The following is a 20,708-nucleotide window of genomic DNA, read 5'->3' as shown; positions in this document are numbered from 1 at the left end:
ACCACTGAGAATAATTAAAATTACACAGTTAATCTTGTAATGTTGTTTGTGTGTTCTATTAAAAAAAAAAAAAAAAAAAAAAACATTGACAAATTACTGTTTGTTAATAATCTCAGATACTCAAACCTAGAATGACAAAGTTTGATATTTCTATAATATCATAACTCTGCTTTTTTTTAACTAAGTAGATTGTATTTGCAAGTTAGCAAATAGTCAAGAGAAAAATACATGAAGAATAAGATGTACTCTGTTAATGAACTGTAAGTGTGAAAGAGTAAAGTAAGATTGATGGATTGGTTACAGCTAATCCCCAGTGCTGTAAATGCTGGGCGGGGAAGAGGATAGTCTGTCTTGAGAGATATTGAGTTAAATGTCATTGGGCTCTCGCAGGAAAACTACATACCCGCCCACTTTGCTATGATCATCGAGAGCATGTTGCTTGGATAACATAGAGAGCAAAGACATATTAAAGACTCCAAAGGGATTTTCACACTGCTCTTAACCCTGGGTTAAGGTCTTTTTAAACCTTGTTTTAATTCTGGGTAATGCAATGTTTCACGCTTAACATTTTTTTAATAAATTGAAAGGATTACAAGCCCAATGGCAGATTACAAGAGGACAATATGTGTGTTGTTAGCTATTATTTTGCTTAATATTAAACAGCGCTCCATAATGATCACTTAAATGATTACTAATACGCGCCATACCTGAGCATGGCTTAACTGACTCAAGACAAGTATTTATAGGCACATTAAAAATATACACATTTTAAACTTATTAATATTGTTTAAGTTTTAATTATTATTTTTATTTTTAATGAAAGTGACACAGAGTTCCAAAAAAAAGGGAAAACCATTAGCAAGGTAAGGGGGGCTTGTGCAGGGGCTATGCAAATTTCTGATTGTGCGATAGCCCCTGCAAGCCCTTCCTAGCGGCACCAGTTTTAAGGGCAATTCACGCTGCACCGGCAGACCGTAACAGACACTTCTTTCGTATTTTGACGAATCAGTGTGTTACCTGTCGCTGTTGGTCAGCTCTTGTTTTCGCCGACTGAACATGTTGAATCTGTATTTGTCGGGTTGTGGAATGTCTAAGAAGTGGCATACTGTTATCTTAATTGTCAGCTTTGGTTGGCATCTGTCAGTAGAGTGAATTGGCCTATAGAGGGAGCATTATTTTCTTGCTTTCTGTATATAAGCCATTCACAATTTAAATAAAAGTTTTGTTTTTCATACTGCTAAAGGCCAATTCACAGACAGTGAACCAAGGGCAACAGTCACTTTGTCAAGTTTTGTTGGGTCAGCTCTGTAAGTGTCTGTTTGCATTGATCTTGTTTCACTGGTTGAACATTTTCATTCGGTGTGTGCTGGATTGTGGAATGTCTGAGAAGTCGTGTATTGTAATCTGGTGATTGTGCATGTTGGTCAACGTCTGTCGGAGCAGTGTTGATTTCCACTGTGAACCCGAACAAGTTGGCAAAACTCAAAAAAATATTTTTTGAGTAGCTAAGTAGCTAGTTCAAAGTTTAAGCAAGCAGAACTCATACATTTTAATTGCTCTTACCTTGAAACATTTGTGTAAAATAATCCATACTTTTAATTTCAAATTATCATGTAATCTTAACAAATATTTTAGTTGTGGAAAATTGGATAGCTTTAACTAGCTAATTCAATTAATGCTAACTTGCTAATTGGTTACACAATGCTTTGATTGCATTAGCATAGCATAGCAATTAATGAATGAGTACAATTTAAAATATTTAACAGACCTGTTCACTCATGCTCCACTTATCACCATGATGGTACCCCCCTGCTAAAATTGTGATGATTGACAGTCATAGTCATAGCAACATTTTGGCGTCTCATGGCTATGAAACATGAAACATGGAGCCGGTTCCAAATGGCATCCTAAGCCCTGGCGGTCCTCCTCCGTGTCCACACTTTAGTGACAAAATAGCACTTTGACTGTCAGGTAGAAGTCATGTAGCAGCTGTGGAGCTCGCCAGAATGTGGGCTTGGTACATTAAAAGTTTGATACAAGGGTATAGTCTTGATTTTGACATTGTTGGGGAAATTAAAAGCAGGAAAGCAAGAAAATGCATTGGGACCCTATGGTTACTATAATAAAGAAGGCAACGTTCGTATGGAACTGAATGATGGATAGACCACATGCTGTGATTTAGTGGGGTTATTAATTTTGTGGATATTTCAGCATATTTGTTATTGATTGAACAATCCTCTTGGATCATTCTTATACTATTAAAGTGAAAGTCCATAGCGGGGGGCCAATCCTGCTCCTTGGAGGCCAATGTTCTGCAGAGTTTAGCTCTAACCTGCCCCAACACACTTGCCTGGAAGTTTCTAGTAATCCTGAAGATCTTGATTAGCTGGTTCAGGTGTGTATGAGGACTGGGACTAATCTAAGGCAAAAAAATGCTGCCTCAATTCGCAGGCAGTATACGGAGGTAGGAAGGCAAGAAGGCATGTCTGAATCCAATGATCATGTCACATCCTGTCTGCTGAGATACCATCATCTCATTGATGCATCCTTCCCTGCCTATGATCTCCCACTATCCTGTGTGTTTGATTCCATGACAGTTGAACTAAAAAATAAGCATGGTAGCTACCTGAATGTTGTGGTTGGTGGTCAGTTTGTGTGTAAATGTCTGTAACTTTTACCACTTTTGATGTTATATCTAGTGAGAAATTAATATTGCAGTAATTTAATATTTGCTTCGCTTTGAGAAAAGCTCTCTCTATTTTGTTGAAGATCATTAAATTGTTATGCTGCCTCATTAGTCTGTCCAAAATCAGTTTTGGAAGGTTCCTGCAAAATCACTACCTGATAGCAATGGCATGAATTCACTAAAAGTCAAGGTATGGCAAGTTCACATGATGTCATTAAATCTTACAATACCACGTGTGACAATATCAATTAAATTAAGTGTAAATTGACAAAACTGAAATTAAAATAATCACATAGCTCTGAAAATAACCTGGCAGCTGCTGATATATGAATGAATTAATAACAAAAAAAAAGTCAGTTCTTACCTAAAGAGTCTACAAAAAAAACTCTTAATTTTTTATTTTAACTTTTTTTTTCCTTACGGTGAAATGGATCTCATTAATTGGGCAATGAAAATAGATAAATGGCAGTAAATGTATATATATACGGTGGGTACGGAAAGTATTCAGACCCCCTTACATTTTTCACTCTTTGTTATATTGCAGCCATTTGCTAAAATCATTTAAGTTCTTTTTTTCCCCCTCATTGTACACACAGCACCCCATATTGACAGAAAAACACAGAATTGTTGACATTTTTGCACATTTATTAAAAAAGAAAAACTGAAATATCACATGGTCCTAAGTATTCAGACCCTTTGCTCAGTATTTAGTAGAAGCACCCTTTTGATCTAATACAGCCATGAGTCTTTTTGGGAAAGATGCAACAAGTTTTTCACACCTGGATTTGGGTATCCTCTGCCATTCCTCCTTGCAGATCCTCTCCAGTTCTGTCAGGTTGGATGGTAAACGTTGGTGGACAGCCATTTTCAGGTCTCTCCAGAGATGCTCAATTGGGTTTAAGTCAGGGCTCTGGCTGGGCCATTCAAGAACAGTCACGGAGTTGTTGTGAAGCCACTCCTTCGTTATTTTAGCTGTGTGCTTAGGGTCATTGTCTTGTTGGAAGGTGAACCTTCGGCCCAGTCTGAGGTCCAGAGCACTCTGGAGAAGGTTTTCGTCCAGGATATCCCTGTACTTGGCCGCATTCATCTTTCCCTCGATTGCAACCAGTCGTCCTGTCCCTGCAGCTGAAAAACACCCCCACAGCATGATGCTGCCACCACCATGCTTCACTGTTGAGACTGTATTGGACAGGTGATGAGCAGTGCCTGGTTTTCTCCACACATACCGCTTAGAATTAAGGCCAAAAAGTTCTATCTTGGTCTCATCAGACCAGAGAATCTTATTTATCACCATCTTGGAGTCCTTCAGGTGTGCTTTCATGTGTCTTGCACTCAGGAGAGGCTTCCGTCGGGCCACTCTGCCATAAAGCCCCGACTGGTGGACAACTTTCTCCCATCTCCCGACTGAATCTCTGGAGCTCAGCCACAGTGATCTTTGGGTTCTTCTTTACCTCTCTCACCAAGGCTCTTCTCCCCCGATAGCTCAGTTTGGCCGGACGGCCAGCTCTAGGAAGGGTTCTGGTCGTCCCAAACGTCTTCCATTTAAGGATTATGGAGGCCACTGTGCTCTTAGGAACCTTAAGTGCAGCAGAAATTTTTTTGTAACCTTGGCCAGATCTGTGCCTTGCCACAATTCTGTCTCTGAGCTCTTCAGGCAGTTCCTTTGACCTCATGATTCTCATTTGCTCTGACATGCACTGTGAGCTGTAAGGTCTTATATAGACAGGTGTGTGGCTTTCCTAATCAAGTCCAATCAGTATAATCAAACACAGCTGGACTCAAATGAAGGTGTAGAACCATCTCAAGGATGATCAGAAGAAATGGACAGCACCTGAGTTAAATATATGAGTGTCACAGCAAAGGGTCTGAATACTTAGGACCATGTGATATTTCAGTTTTTCTTTTTTAATAAATGTGCAAAAATGTCAACAATTCTGTGTTTTTCTGTCAATATGGGGTGCTGTGTGTACAATAATGAGAAAAAAAAAAGAACTTAAATGATTTTAGCAAATGGCTGCAATATAACAAAGAGTGCAACATTTAAGGGGGTCTGAATACTTTCCGTACCCACTGTACATTGCAAGGACTGACTCAAGGATTCAGAGAAAAAGAGCCATGGGCAAAAACCTGGGTAAAGAGGTTGGACAGGACCAAGTATTATAATAGCACCACCTAGTGTAAGACACCTGGCAGAGGTCGCAGTGATTTTGCCAAGACGACATCTTTTGTTCATCACGGAACAATATTCCTGTCCGAAAACATAGTCCTAACCTTATCCCTATCCCTAAATGTAATCCTACCCATATCTTATCACTAAAATCAGAGGGAAATGATAGATGAATAAGACTGGTGTAGAAGCACCTAACTCTTGTCGTAAGCCTGACATTAAATATAAACCTATCCCTTAAATCTGATTGGTTGATTGGAATGTTGTACAAACATGCTGATCTAGGAACATGTTGTAGGCCTACTTGGTGAAATTACATTCACCATATGACTGAGTGGGGGTGGGGGGGATGTGGGACCAATCTACAATGTTTAGGATCTTTGTGATGTACATTCTCTGATGCCCAAACAGTTTTAAGGCTTAATAATAATAAAGAATAGGTTTACAGCACCATGGACCTATGTCATGACCCACAAAATGTATGGGGGTAAAGGAGGTAACATTCCCTGTGTTATTCTATGTGTGTTGGACTGGCAATCCATTCATGGTGTTTCAGCTGCATTCTGCCTGAGATTCTGGGATAGACAGCATCCCCATAGGGCAAGCAGTTTGGAAAATCCATGGATTCCATTCATCTGTGCAATGTAATAGGCCATATAGTGTTTTGAGTGGTGACTGAAAGAGGGTTATTGTAAGTTGTTAAAGGTACCCTAAAATAAAAGTATATGTACCCGTCTATTGGAAATGTATTAGATCTTTGGGTCATTATTGTCATTTGCTATTGCTGTGATCTCATGTGAGTGACAGGTTGTCCTGCCTTCATGCCAGTGAACATGTCATCAGATGGCATTGCAAGAGGAAGTTATTTTGATTACAAGAGCACTTTCCTTTTTTTTTTTTTTTTTAAATGATGTGCACTGCACAGATAAATCGTTTATTATAAATACTAAATATTCCATAAAAAATAAGTACATTTTGATTTCATGGTGACAGAATGAAAACTATTTATTCAAATGTTAAAATGGCAACAATGAACATCTAATGTTACTGATTGTTCTGCTAAAAATTTATAAAAACAAAACTTCCAATCATGTTCTTTTCCTAACTGTAATATTCTATTGGTGCGCAACTTTCATCAAGAATAAACTTGAGCTTTAATTCATCAAATGAATAGAGTGCTGCAGGGATGATGTATTTTTGTCAGCAAAAACCCCCATTTTAGCACTTCCGTCACATGACCTCACTGGTTTGGTCTTGTGGTATTTTGCACTTTGTATTCTAGCTCACAGTTCAATACTGACACACTAAGTAAAAATATATTGCAATGCAATTAGTGCTAGTTCTCTATGCCATCATCTTGGTGTAGAAGATAGCACATTCCAATTAGCTATCCAAATCTCTGTAAATCCAGTGTTGCAACACATTGATGGACACAAAATAAAAACTCAAAATATGCACCAGATTCTCACTTTATTGGCTAAATTCATGACTACTTAAAAAAAAAAAAAAAAGTCCTTTTAAGAAGAAAAAGTGAGATTTGCAGTTAAATTGGAACACAGCCACAATCACTCAGTGAACAGTGCATTTCTGCATTTTAAACTGAAACAGCGATGGCACCCACTTTGCAGACATTCACACATGGTATTATTTGCACATCGTGCATGATTTTAACCTAAAAAATAAAACAACAACCTACATCCCCTCCCACCCCAAAAAAAGCCAAACAGAGCATTTCCACAGGCCAGGCTAAATACTACCTGAGTGTGCAGTTTAAAGAAGCAAAGAATGCGCCAAAATAGGTATGTGTCAAAATGTGCAGGGTGCCGTCAATAACTACTGTAAACAGACACGCACTTGGACAAAGCTTCACATTAAAGAGACTGGCAGTGATTTGCACAATCACCTCCATTCAGATTGCTTTAGAGGGGAATGGAAAAGTCTGTCCCCAGCGGGGATCAAAAGCTGGACCCTGAGGCTTGGTCTGACGAGAATGGTGTTGTAGGTCCAATAAATGGCCTTAAAAGGATTATCACGTTATGGCTGAAGACGTGAAGATGTATTGGAAGGAAAAATCAACCAGAACAGCTAAAAACGCAGTAAAAGGTGCGCAGTTACTAGAGAAAGTGAAGAAAAACTCACACAACAAAACCATTTTTCACAAATACACACTGTTGTTTCACATAGAAACCAACACGCTTCACCAGGGCATTTCAGTCAAGCACACATATATGACCACTCAATTGCCAGCAGTCTCGTCTTGATGGAGACAGCTAAAAAAACCCTGCACTGATTTGGTGTTTGGAGTTGAAGAGGAGAAGGAAAAGGAGAGGTAGAATGATGGACAGGATGTATAGGCGTGTTGCAGTAGTTGATGTTATTTCTTGGCTTTGCCGCCCTTGGCTGCGTTTCGTGGAGGAGTTACAGGTCTACCAGATCCAAACCCTCCCGCACCACCATACGACAGCATCTTCTTCTCCGCTGGTTTCAGAATCTGACAGAGCAGAGAGAGAAAGCAGGAAAAATTAGTAATGAGGCTCATGATATATAAAATATTTTGTTGCCCATGTAAACAAAAAGACATTGCAAATCGCACTACAAACCCAGTCTCGACATTTGGCGTGGCATGCAATAGTTGCATTTCATCGATTTTCTGCAGGAAACTTTTTTTTTTCTTCTAAAACCATGAATTTTGTCTAAAGGTGAGCAGTTTGCATCCGGTTACTAGTTTAATAAAATGTGAGAGCACATACAAACCTGAAATGAGCACATCAGGGTCTCGTCGACACTCATCATAGCTCCTGCGTTGTCAAACTCTCCACAGTAGTTAGGAGCGGAGAAAAGTGTGACTAACTGCCTCTTTGCAAAGAACTCATAGCCATCCTCCACCACCTGTTCAGAGAGCAGAAGATTTAATCTTCACAAATGCTATTCAAAAGCTTGACATACAAGAATGCATCCTACTCAATCAGGGCTCCAGACTGCGACCAAATGGTCGCATTTTGCGACCAAAATTTGAGAGTGTGCGACTAAATTTTACATCCAGTCGTACATGTGCGACCAGTAAATTTCATCTCGTATAGTGTGTCATAGTGGGCGCAACCGACGTCGCGTCTGCGATGCTTTGTTTACGACATCACGACAAAAAGACTAGCATATTTAAATTCTTAACGGTCCTCCATGACGGGTTCCATCAAGAGTGAATGAGCGTGTGTGTGAGTGTGTGTGTGTGTGTGTGTGTGTGTGTGTGTGTGTGTGTGTGTGTGTGTGCCCGCGCACGTGAGTGAGCGAGCGAGCGAGCGAGAGTGAGTGAGAAAGTGTGTGCGCGAGTGAGTGAGTGAGAGTGTGTGCTTGAGTGAGTGAGTGTGTGCGTGCGCAAGCGAGAGTGAGTGAGTGTGTGAGCGTGTGTGTGTGTGAGAGTGCGTGTACGGTCTATGTGCGTGTATGTGGCGCGTGTGTAAGTTACATGTGCGAGTGAATGTGTGTGTGAGACGGCTCGCGATGACTGGTCGTAAAGCAACGTGACAATGTTTCTTGTCCAGGACATGACAAGATTTTTAGGAGTCAAAATCGTGTAATCTGACACAGTGACTATCGTAACATACAAAAAATAAATTGTAATCTGAACCAGGCATAACTATAACTATGGTATACTGTGGTTATAAAAGTAGCCTACACATCTTTTTCCAGCACATCATATTTAAATGTTATTTTTAATGTGTTGTTGACCAAAACATTTTTGTTCATCCTTTAAAGATTGTCTCTATTTATAAAACTGAAAGTTTCAAGAAGTAGGAAAACACACTTATTTAAAAAAACTAAATTATTTACCATTGTAAACATAGCTGCTGAAGGCGCTTATTGGCTATTTTCACTCCCTAATATCTATTTTGTCACTCATTTTGCTTTTGAATTAATATTAAGACATTATGAAGGATAATAATTAAATTTAACTTTATCTATACACCTCAAATTAAGCTCAGTGCTTTGTCATCCCACAGTGCTACCAAACACTTTCTGTAGAACTTAGTGCCGCTGCCCTCAGATGTTAGTCTGGAGCCCTGTGATCTTAAAATAAAACTGCACCATAATTTCTGTACGCTAAGTCTATTTATTATCAAAGCATTTGTCTGTAATAGTTATTTAGGGGGAAAATGTGAAGGTGTGCCCCTAAATTTTCTGCTTGCGCTCCTAAAATTTTAAGTCAGGGGCTACAGCGCTCCTAATAAAAAAAGTTAGTCTGGAGCCCTGTCAATCAACAAAGGACAACATTAAAACCATTTAAATATTTCTAGTTTGTGGAATCGATGACAGTCTATGACAAAGATTCTCAACATTTTCCTCATCGTTAAGCTGAATGAACATCAAACCTGCAGCAAATCCTTCCCAGCTAACACACGACTTACCAATTTGGTACTTTTTTGTAATTTCATGATGACATGCTAACTGACAATGTAACTATGACGCTGCATGAAAAAAAAAAAAAAAAGTTTGAATAATGACACTGACATACAGCCTGACAACATCAAATATGACAGCAGACACTGAATCAGGACAATGCATTTTTCTCAGCCACTCTTTACTTAAACTGCGCCTGACAGAAGAGTCAACAGCATTTAGAAATCATAGAAAAACATTTCGAATTAAGTTGTTGTTTGTGACTGCACAATATAAACCAATATCTAGACAGCTAGATATAAACCAATGCAAATAGATGGTAACAATCGTGACATTAAACAACTGGTTTGGGCTTACGTGTGTTTCAGGGTTTCCATTGGCCGGAAAAAAAATGAAATGTCCGACAAAATTAAATCTCTCTGGTCAAATTGTCCGATTAAAATTGCCTAACAACACCGTGTCCTAACTAACTACATGAGACGCGATAAAAGGTAGGCCTATCTTTTCCATGTTAATCAGAGTTTTTGTCCTAACCAGACGCGATGGCGACACGCGACATTTCTAATTTAGAAACGGTATCTATTTTTCTGCGACGTCGCGCTGGAACATCAAACACAAAGTGTGGCAATGATAATCTCTGGTAGGCTACTGTTTATGTGCTTTATTTAATGTTAAAAGCGTGAAATGTGACTTTGAATATCATTTAGTGCTCCAGCTTTGAAGCTGTAAAAGCAACAATGGATATAATTCACCTCAGATCTTGAAATTAAACAAATGGAAACATGAACGTTAAAACTGTGAACAAACAGGTGTATTATTTGACAAAGAATATTTTAGTAACTCAGTAGCCTATTTTTTAAATGGTGTAATATCTGTGAATGTTATTATGTATACTACTTATCCATTTTCTTTGCGAGTGCCTCAAGTTTACTCTCTAGTCGGTAGTCGGTTAAAAAAAAAAAAAGTGATCTCTAAATAGGCTATTATAGGCAGTGGACTAAACGCTACTACAGTTAGCCATCTCATTCCAAGATCTTTTTGTGTGAAGTGAACAAATCCCTCACACTCAATTTTTCATAACTGTCACAAAGAACCAGCAAAAGTAATGATTATGAATATGTAAAATATTGCAATGAGACATTTTAATTGTCTATTAATAAACAAATGTTTTCTGTGTCGGCTGCAAAGATGAAGTCTGACTCGCGATCTTCGCAGTAGTGAACGCGCCGGAGAGAGATAGACATTTCATACAGATTACATCGTTTTATTTTGTTTTGAATGGTTCTGTTTAAAAGTAGAGATTTCTGTAGATAATAGATATATTTCTTTTTTTTTTTTTTTTTTTGGTGTGTGAGGCGAGCAGGCTACCTTAGGTCTATACGTTAAATTTCAGTTCATGGATGATAGCTTAACGTTAGAGTTCAGGCGCTGGCGCCTCCATTTCGTGATTATTTATTGTCTGCTATATTTACTTTTTATTTAATAAATCGAGAAAATTGGATAAGGAAACACTGATTAAAATTAAGATACAATTAATACAAAACGAAATTCGTTTTAAAGAAAGGCTTTGTGCTTTCTGTTTGAGGTCTCTGTGGAAGTTTTAAAGCAGTCTTTTAGTGGCGCTTTGAATGGTCGCGACGCGTCCGTAATGGAGAACTGTCACGTAAGATGGTAATATTATAAATAATAAATCGTGTAATAATCCCGCCCCACTAATTAAGAGGCGGCATTTGACCGGCATATCATCAAAATGTCCGGAAAACGAAACCTCTGCCGGTCACTTTGACCGGCACCATTTTTTTCTAGCGGAAACTCTGGTGTGTTTTGTTACATTGTTTTAACCGCTTGGGGTACTAGTAATGTTAGTGTCCTCTCAGACTCAACGGCAAACATACTGCTGTTCTCCAATATTGCAGAATCTAGTCTGTATAACATACCATTTCATTGTCTGTTTTAAATCTGCATCTAAAGTGTCCTGCTCTGTGCAGCCTCAGGTGTCAAAAACACCTCGAGGCGTCAGTGATTTAGGTGTCAGTTTTTATTTCGCCTCTAGAAGCTGCTTTCGTACTGTGCAATGACAGTGCACTCTTCTCAGCCGCTCCAGCAATGGACGCAAACTATCGGCAAAAATCCATACCAATAGCTGATTAACCTGGAAAAATCGATGAATGAGTGAAAGATCGAGGGAAGCTTTAAGAGATCGGGAAATAGGGCCGATTGATCTCTCGTTTCGGGGTTTCAAAGGAGGAGGTTTTGGAATAATTGTGAATCTTGAAGTTCTTTTCAATTGTGCTTCAACTTTTCCCTGTGTAGAGAACATCCAAAGATACTAAACATGATCTCTCTAGTGAATATCCACAAGGTGTAAAGCTTAAAGTCACAATGGGGAAATTCCATAGAAACGCTCTTACTTCCGAGTCTAGCCTCCCTCATCTCTTCACTCTTATGTCTTTAGGCAAACCTCACTTTCTGAATAAATAATGAAGATCATTTTCATCATAAATTATTCTTTCTTTGAATGAGGTGTACAATAAGAAAATTTAAATCTGCGTCACAGTATCCGTCACAATGATGACACAGCATTCAATTAACTAAATGACTTACCTGGTGGGCCCGGCAAATGAGGTCCATGTCATGCTTGTGGAGGAACTTGGCCACAACATCAGAACCAAAGGTGAAAGAGACTCCACGGTCATTCTCTCCCCAGCCCATGACATCTTTATCGGGGTCAGCCCAGAGCAGATCACACAGCAAACCCTGGTCAGGAACGTCTGTGGGCCTCATCACACGGCGAATCTGTTCCATAGATTGCAGGTCTGGAGAAAGACCTGGGTGAAGAACAGTTCAACTGCAGTTTAGAAGAAATATTTTGAATTTCACACAGATTAGTATAAAGAACCTAAAGTTCACTATTCCCTGACTATTTCACAAACCCATCCATGTGATAAATACACATTTTACAGGAAAATAAGCTATTATGTGCTTTACAACACAGAGCTTTAAGCTGAAGACCTTAAAGGGATACTCCACTTTTTTCGAAAATATGCTCATTTTACAACTCCCCCAGAGTTAAACAGATGAGTTTTACCGTTTTAGAATCCATTCAGCCGAACTCCGGGTCTGACGGTACCACTTTTAGCATAGCTTAGCATAGATCATTGATTCAGACGAGTCCAGTAGCATTTCTTTCAAAATTACCAAAGAGTTTCAATATTTTTCCTATTTAAAACTTGACTCTTCTGTAGCTAAACCGTGTACTAAGATCGACGAAAAATGAAAAGTTGCGATTTTCTAAGCCTATATGGCTAGGAACTACTCTCATTCCGGCGTAATAATCAAGAAACTTTGCTGCCGTACCATGAGTGCAGCAGGCGTAGTGATATGACGCAGCGCCTGAAAATAGGTCTAATAGGTTAGACAAACTTAGTCCCGGTCACGTTGGAAGAAGTTACCGAGCTGGGGACTATTTTTAGGCGCTGCGTCATATCACTACGCCTGCTGCACCCATGTTACGGCCGCACAGTTCCTTGATTATTACGCCGGAATGAGAGTAGTTCCTAGCCATATAGGCTTAGAAAATCGCAACTTTTCATTTTCCGTCGATCTTAGTACACGGTTTAACTACAGAAGAGTCAAGTTTTAAATAGGAAAAATATTGAAACTCTTTGGTCATTTTGAAAGAAATGCTACTGGACTCGTCTGAATCAATGATCTATGCTAAGCTATGCTAAAAGTGGTACCGTCTAGGGATGCGCGGTATACCGGTACTGCAAAAATACCGGTATATATTATATTTCAAACGGTACAATATCATAATTTTGCTCACTTCGGTATTTGATGCGCTGCTGTTTCGAAGTTCACCGCTAGGCGGCAGTGCGCTACCCAAACTGACGCGGGTCACGCAAAACCGGCAAACGGTGACAACGGAGGAACACGATGGATCAAACAGATGAAGCTCATTCTACACGCCCGAAATTAATAAATAAAGAGAGCAATAGGAGTGAAATATGGCATTACTTTGCCTACAAAAGTAATGAGAAAGGTGAAGCAACAGACCTCAATGCACCACTGTACAAACGCTGCTTTAAATTTGCCACGGGAGGCAACACATCAAATCTGGCTAACGTTGACCACTTGTCACTTGATCATCCTGACTTGTTCAAAGAGTTCAGAGATCGACACGTGAGTCCATCATTCAACTGATTTAATTTAGACTTTTATTCACAGCGCACATAGAACTTATCAATTAAATATGACACGGTAAACACGAAAGCTCAAATGTGCTTTCATGACACGCTAGAACCAATGAAGTTTAGTTCTCATAAATTTTTTGCACTTTCAAACAATCATATATTAATTGAATTTGAATGAATAAAGAGATAAGTGATATTAATTTTAGTATTGGTGATAGTAAAATGAAAGGCATATCTATCACTGCTGCTGTGGCGACCGACTGAGGAATCAGCTGAGAGAGAGTAATAGTAGTAATATGGATATTACTAATATGAATGTTAGAGTAACACTTTACATTTAAGCTACATTTGTCAACATTCATTAGGTAACCTGACCTGACAGTATTATAGCATTTATTAATCTAGAATAGATCAATCCATAATTATTATTTAAATATACTAATACATGTTTAGCATGTTAACATTACTTTATGCATTAAACTAATATGAACCCAAACCAAACAGTAATCAAACCAAGATGAATAAATGCTATAAATGTTGATAATTCTGTTGATGCATGACAGCTAATGGTTTACATTTCATTTCATTATTCTATTTTTATTCTATATTAATCAATTATTATAGATAATAGATATTAACCTATTTTAATTGTATCATTTCAGGTGTCCTTTTTTTTCTTTCTTTTTTTTTTAAATCAAAATTTAACCTACTGTAAGTTCCCTGACTGTTTTTTATTTATTAATTTTTTTTTTAAACATTTTGATAACTTTTTGTTTGCATATTCGGTGCAGCAGAGTTTCAAGCAGTGTTTTTTAATAAAACTGTTTCAATTCACTTAAATTTTGAGGCTGGTTATTTGTCACCTGTGGTATCGATTTAGTATCGATACTGAGGTATTAGGTTCTGGTACCGTACCGAAACCAAAATTGTGGTATCGAGCCATCCCTAGTACCGTCAGACCCGGAGTTCGGCTGAATGGATTCTAAAACGGTAAAACTCATCTGTTTAACTCTGGGGGAGTTGTAAAATGAGCATATTTCCGAAAAAAGTGGAGTATCCCTTTAACACATAACTAGGGTCAACCAGTGAGTCCAACAACCAACTAATCAATACTAACTACCAGTACTTACAGTCTTGAGTGTGGTTGACCAATCTTTTTTCTTGAGAAAATATTTAAGTTTTAATATTTATGTGTATTAAAGACAATGTGATAAATGTTGAAATTAAAGGACCATTCACACCGAACGCAACATGACTCTATGATAAAGGTCTATTCACAAGGTGACAACCTTTTTCTGTAACTTTTACCAACAGACACACCACTGCTTAATTACAGATCCCCGCAGTTAAGAATGGCTTTAGATAATTAAGATTAGGGGTGTCCAATCCTGCTTTTGGTGGGCCACTTTCCTGCATAGTTTAGCTCCTACAGACCTTCCTGAAAATGTCTAGTGAACCTCAAAATTCTCACTCACTTTTTAGCTTTACATTTACATTTATTTAGTTCAAACTTCTGATAGGCAGGCAGAATCCAAACATTTAAATATCTAAAAATTTAAATAAATAAAAAGCCAAAAATGGCACAGAACGTTCTTTAAAGTTTCTTGAGTGGGTGGTTCCAGGGTTTGTCCCTAAAGTGGGTTGTAGTGCCCCTAAAGGAGAAAACTTTTCAGGTCAGAACAGAGAATCATTCCTCCTCTTGTGTACCAGTTACTTGTGGTGTTCCCTAAGAATCCATTTTAGGTTCTTTCTATAGATGCTCCCATTTTATTTGCAGAAATACAATATTTCATATGTTCTTTAAGCTGATGACTCTCAACTTTACCTTCTTGTCAGACCTACTCTCTAGGAAATCTGCAACATTTTAAATTCTAAGTATATACAAACATTATTGTTATACAAAAGCATTAAGAGAATGCGGTATTTCATAATTTTCAAAATGCCACAAATTACTTCTTCCAGACATGAAGTTGATGGTGATCTTTGTCTGCAAAGATTCTCCAAACCTTGTGTAGACATTCCAGAAAAACTTACTACTAGATTAAAACAATTAGCTTCAATTATGGCAGTGCAGAGCTGATCTTAAAATAAGAGCAACACTAAAAATGTTCTTGAAATTACTCCCTGAAGACAAAAAAAGTGAGTTAAGAGGAAAAATGCTTTAAAAAAAAAGTGCTAAAAAAAGTTTTAAAAATTGCATACCTCCATGACAACAAAAAATCTTTTCATCCACAATAGCAGCTACAGGTAAGCAGTTGAAACAGTCTGTGAATGTCTTCCAAAGCTTGATGTTATACCGCCTTTTACCTGCCAAAAAACATGTGCATGTACAGACATTTTAAAATTAAATACATAGTAAAATAAAAAATAAAACAAAAAAGTACCTGCACTTTAAAGTGGACTTAAACAGCTGTTTAGCTGTTATTCCACAGTACATTCACATTGTTTTTTAAAGAAGCCAGAAAGGTATAATACTAATTTATTATTATTATTATTATTCTAATATGAATATTATAAATTCTATTAGTTAATATTATGATAGTTCATATTTCTTTGACATATGGTCTACAAACGCTTTTCCATTACAAATGTAGTGCAACGCTGTAATCCACATAAATATTATAGATTATGCACCACAGAAAAATATTTTTTCCCATTTTAAAAATAATATTAGCAAGTATTCTATTTTGTTTGGCACTCTAACAAAAGTCAAACTGGAAGAAATAAAATGGTAGCAGCCTATGTAACTGCACCCGTTTCTGAATATTTACTGATTTAAATAAAAAGTAAAACAAAGTTTTAACTTTTCATAAACCAACCGAATTACAATGCATGTCGGCAGTACTGTCTCAGACTAGGGGTGAGGCCTGAGTAGACAATATAATAGAATATTGATAAGACATTTTTTTTTTTACATATTGCCCAGCCCTAGGTGCGCTAGAATCCCCTCCTCCCACACATGTAAGCCATATAACATGCTGTATAGTGTACTTTATAAGATAAAAATGCTTTTGCAATATTTCTATTTTAAATCATTTTATCATGCTTTTAAAGCTATACTTTGTAACTCCTTGTTTTACACATTGGGTTTCTTCCTTGGTGGAAAACACTGCCTGGAGACAGTGGCCTGTGCCATTGTATCAGATGCACCTGAACCTACATATAATTGTGACCCATGCTGGCAGATTGAGTCAGAGTGAGCAAAGTTACTCATTCTCATTAAAAATGATGTATGATTTGTTGGAATCAAAAAAAAAAAAAAAAAAAAAAAAATGAATGAGCTACACCTGAGTCAGCAAAAATTAAGTTTAAGTTTTCTAAAGGCTCCAAAACAAAATCACCTAGCAACCATTCCTTAAAATAACACCAAATGTGGCACACACCAAGTCAAAACCTAAATCTACATGTTCAACTTTATTGTATTGTTATATAAAGAATATTTAACATTGTTACCAACTGATTATTTCTGCTTAGCAGTCAGTATGAGAAATGCATCACTGGTTAAGGGCAACACATGTAGCAAAATTATGCAACAAAATATCAATAAATTACCCATCTCATGTTAATAAGGTTATAACCTTATTAACATGAGATGGGTAATTTATTGATATTTTGTTGCATCATTTTATATATATTTTATATATAACCCAGATTAATAGTGATCAATCCAGCTACAGTAGCAAAGTTCATTTTAAAAGTCATCATGACAGTTTCATATTGTGCCCATGCCTAACCATTGTTCAAGATTTGCTACATTAATGTCCACAACCATCTTGTTTAGGCGGTGGCACATTATCACTGAAGTAGTCATTAATATGTTGAGCAAAATGTTCCATGTCAATTGCTTCGACAAGATTCACAGAGCATTTAAAGACAGAGAACTCTCGCAATCATCCATATCCATTACAAAGCTGGCATATATCGACATTGAATTAAAAGCTTGGTTACTTTTCATGTTTTCAGAGGATGGACGCTTCATTGATAGCACAATGCGCCACCGCGCGGGGTATTTTGATTAATCATCGAAAGGCATTATTATGACTGGTTAACAACAGGCTGGTTTTGTTTATCAGATCATCTGGTTTTGTTTATCAGATCATCAAATCACATTTCATTGGTTCAGACTCATGCCAGTGAGAATTCGCTATGAATATTCACAAAGTTGGAATACTGCACTTTACAACGATACCAAACTTGTGCTGAGGGGAAGCACCACTGGTTGAGAAGAGATTGTGGATTATTAAAACAAAGGAAAGATTTAGGAAGGTAAACCTCTCAGAAAACGTACAAATAAAGATAATTTTAGACGTTTAATGGCTATTTGGAGCACTAGACGAAGGCTTAATGAACTCATTTTTTGTGAAACCCTCAAATTCAACCAAAATGTCCATATTTCACTTGTTTTGCCTGTAGCTCATAACTAGCCTGTGCGCATTCCGACTCATTTTGCCAGCATGGTTCACCATTATTCCAACCGTGACGTAAGCTTTTGGTCATAACATCCACCCATATAAAAAGCATACTCACATTCATCATAAAATCCATATATCCTGTTGATGGAGGCACATTCATGGTTTCCTCTGAGAAGAAAGAAGTTCTCTGGATATTTGACCTTGTAGGCAAGCAGCAGGCAGATGGTCTCCAAAGACTGCTTGCCTCTGTCTACATAGTCTCCCAGAAACAGGTAGTTGCTCTCTGGAGGATATCCTCCATACTCGAAAAGCCTGAGCAGGTCATAGTACTGACCATGAACATCACCTGCAGGAAGAGAAACAGTTACATTTTGTTCTAAGCTGGCTTCATCTGAACAATATAAAATCAAGACAGAGGGTAAGGTTTAGCAGAAAGTTACCACAAATCTTGAGTGGTGCCTCCAGCTCCAGCAGTATCGGCTGGCTAAGGAAGATTTCCCGAGATTTTAGACACAATCCACGAATCTCGTTCTCAGTTAGTTGAACATTTTTACCAGGTCTTGAGCCCTTCACTGAAAATTAATAAAACACAAAGGTTAATCTTACTATTGTAATTGCCAAAAAATATGCATAAAAGCATTGTGAATATACATATTTGTGCATGTATCTGTTTGTGTGTGTAAAGAAAGTCTCTTTCAAGGAGAGTCTGTTCGTTCGTGGCCATATTTACAACGCCTTCAGGCATCTAGGAAGACCACAAATTATCTACCCGGAATCTATATTTCATAGATAAATATAAATCTATATCTATATTTCTAGGGAGTATGCGATTTTAGACGCTGCCCGATTCATCCAGAAATAAAACATATCAAATCTTGCGACATGAGTGAGTCAAAGCGTTCATTTAAACAGATTAAAAAATAAAATAAAAATCTATTTAATTAAATATTTTTAAATAGACTGCAGCAATTAACATTTTGCCAGAACCTCTAGTAAATTCCATGTTTTTTTTGTTTGGTTTAGTTGTCTATTCAGAATAATGGGAGAATCGTGGTTCTCAATCCAGAATTGTGCAGCTCTAGCCTGATATTTAGGTAGATACAGCTCTTTCCGTTTTCCCAATTTCTGAATTCTTTGACCCATACAAGAAATATCCATTTAAATTTCTGTTTGATGTAATGATTAACAGTTTACACAATTGAAAGATCTTTATTTCCCTTGATTTGAACTAATAAGCATGTGTGTGTCAGTGTTGGTCAGAAGAAAAAACAATGGTGGAACAGCAAGCAATGGTACCGTACTATGACTATCCCATCATCAAGACTGTTGTTGATGTCTCACTGTCAAAGGCATTTCTTCCATCTCTACTTGTTATTCAGGTAGCAGTCTTAATGAGGGGGATATTATTCTGACAGGAAGTCAAAATGTGGCACAACACTGCACTGGTGACGTCTTTGTGGCTTCCTCCGTTTCTGAACCTGAACGCGACGATTGACGCACTGCGCATGCGCTGAAGTTTTGTTCGGATTATATGTAATACACATGGAAATGATGCAAATGAATATTTGAATTGGATTGATAGTGTTACGTATTTACACATAATACTACATAGCTACATGTATGTTCGATTGGAGATGATATTGAACAAATAAAATCATACACTTTCAGCCGCTTAACCGTTATTGAACATTATAAAACGATACAGTTTGTAATAATAATAAAAAAGAATAAGCGTATTACCCTCCAAAAGGCGCTGGATGATCGAATCGATGTTTAATTTGTCCGATTCAGCCATTTTGTCGCTCGCTGGAGATTAGCCGGCTAACAGAGCCAGGAACAAGACGACCTAGGAATCCACCCGATGCAAATACACGGTAATAACTTATAAAAATGACTTTATAAAAGATCCCACTACTGATAGTATTCCTGAGTTTTTGTTATTGCCGCGAATGGTACCTCCAGTAGTTCGTTGTATGAGGAAAACTAGCACCACGACCGCTGAGTAGGAAACACTGAATGGGGCGGGGTAAACACTAAGGCGGGTGTCTGATTGGTTATTCTCGGCTCATGACGAGCGCTTCAAATACCACATCCGAAGAGCCAATAGGATAGTCTGTTTGTCAATCTTTCCCTACATTTAATTGTTAATAAGCAAATTGAAACCACAATCACCAATGTATGAATCTCAGATTCACAACAATATGAACAAAACGATATTAACCCTCGATGATATAGCGATGTAAAAACTTTTCTCAGGTTGGACCTTTTTACAGTCTATGGGTTGGACAGTTTATTTATTAACACCGATTGCTAATTATTCATAAAATGTACTGTTAAATAAATTCGATATATAAAACAGCGTTCTGTACAGCGACGTATTTTTTTATTGCAAAATAATAACAATAATAATAATAATAAAGACAATAGTGCATATAGTACTTCAACCTACGGAAGTATTGAATCTATTAGCCACCCGACTCGGAAGGTGTTACAACGTTACAACCTTGTCAAGAAAATTAAAGACGACAGATTAAGAGCTTTGGTTGGATAATTAGGAGATGCAGTCAATGAGATAGGGATAGGGGATATAACGTTAAGCCCCACTGTGCCATTACCCCAGGGCTTTCAAGTGTCATTGGTCACAGACAGTCACTCATTTCGGTCTTTTGTCACGCACTCCCGCCACACATTGTATTTCTCACGCAGAAAAAAATATTTCTAATATATTTAATAATCCACAGCGCCCAAAAATTCTCTGGCCGTGCCGCTCTCACTATGGAACCAGCAGGAATCAAGCGCGTAGCCTGCCACTTATCAGCCAATCAAAAAAAAAGAAAGGGGCTACACAATAGCCA

The 20,708-nt window shown here is 37.7% G+C and overlaps 1 protein-coding gene across 1 annotated transcript; it reads right to left on the bottom strand.

Moving 5' to 3' along the window:
• Nucleotides 1-6,306: 6,306 nt before the first annotated feature.
• On the bottom strand, nucleotides 6,307-19,975 carry ppp1cab (protein phosphatase 1, catalytic subunit, alpha isozyme b). Its single transcript, XM_084433817.1, has 7 exons — nucleotides 19,594-19,975; nucleotides 18,294-18,425; nucleotides 17,969-18,199; nucleotides 15,644-15,748; nucleotides 11,853-12,076; nucleotides 7,608-7,742; nucleotides 6,307-7,344 (listed from the first exon to the last, which is right to left on the bottom strand). The coding sequence occupies exons 1-7, from the start codon at nucleotides 19,646-19,648 to the stop codon at nucleotides 7,228-7,230; spliced, it is 999 nt and encodes a 332-aa protein (XP_084289943.1). The 5' UTR covers nucleotides 19,649-19,975; the 3' UTR covers nucleotides 6,307-7,227.
• Between the last annotated feature and the right edge of the window lie 733 nt (nucleotides 19,976-20,708).

Source organism: Rutilus rutilus, assembly GCF_951802725.1.
Source record: "Rutilus rutilus genome assembly, chromosome: 16".
Classification (NCBI taxonomy): Eukaryota; Metazoa; Chordata; class Actinopteri; order Cypriniformes; family Leuciscidae; genus Rutilus; species Rutilus rutilus.
This window is presented reverse-complemented; position numbering and strand designations above follow the sequence as displayed.

Excerpts from the sequence above, each read along its gene's own strand:
- ppp1cab (XM_084433817.1), bottom strand. The coding sequence starts at position 19,648 with ATGGCTGAATCGGACAAATTAAACATCGATTCGATCATCCAGCGCCTT. Across the intron at positions 15,749-17,968 it reads ATATGGATTTTATGATGAAT|GTAAAAGGCGGTATAACATC; the intron begins GTGAGTATGCTT and ends GTTTTTTGGCAG. Across the intron at positions 7,743-11,852 it reads TCATTTGCCGGGCCCACCAG|GTGGTGGAGGATGGCTATGA; the intron begins GTAAGTCATTTA and ends CTCTCTGAACAG.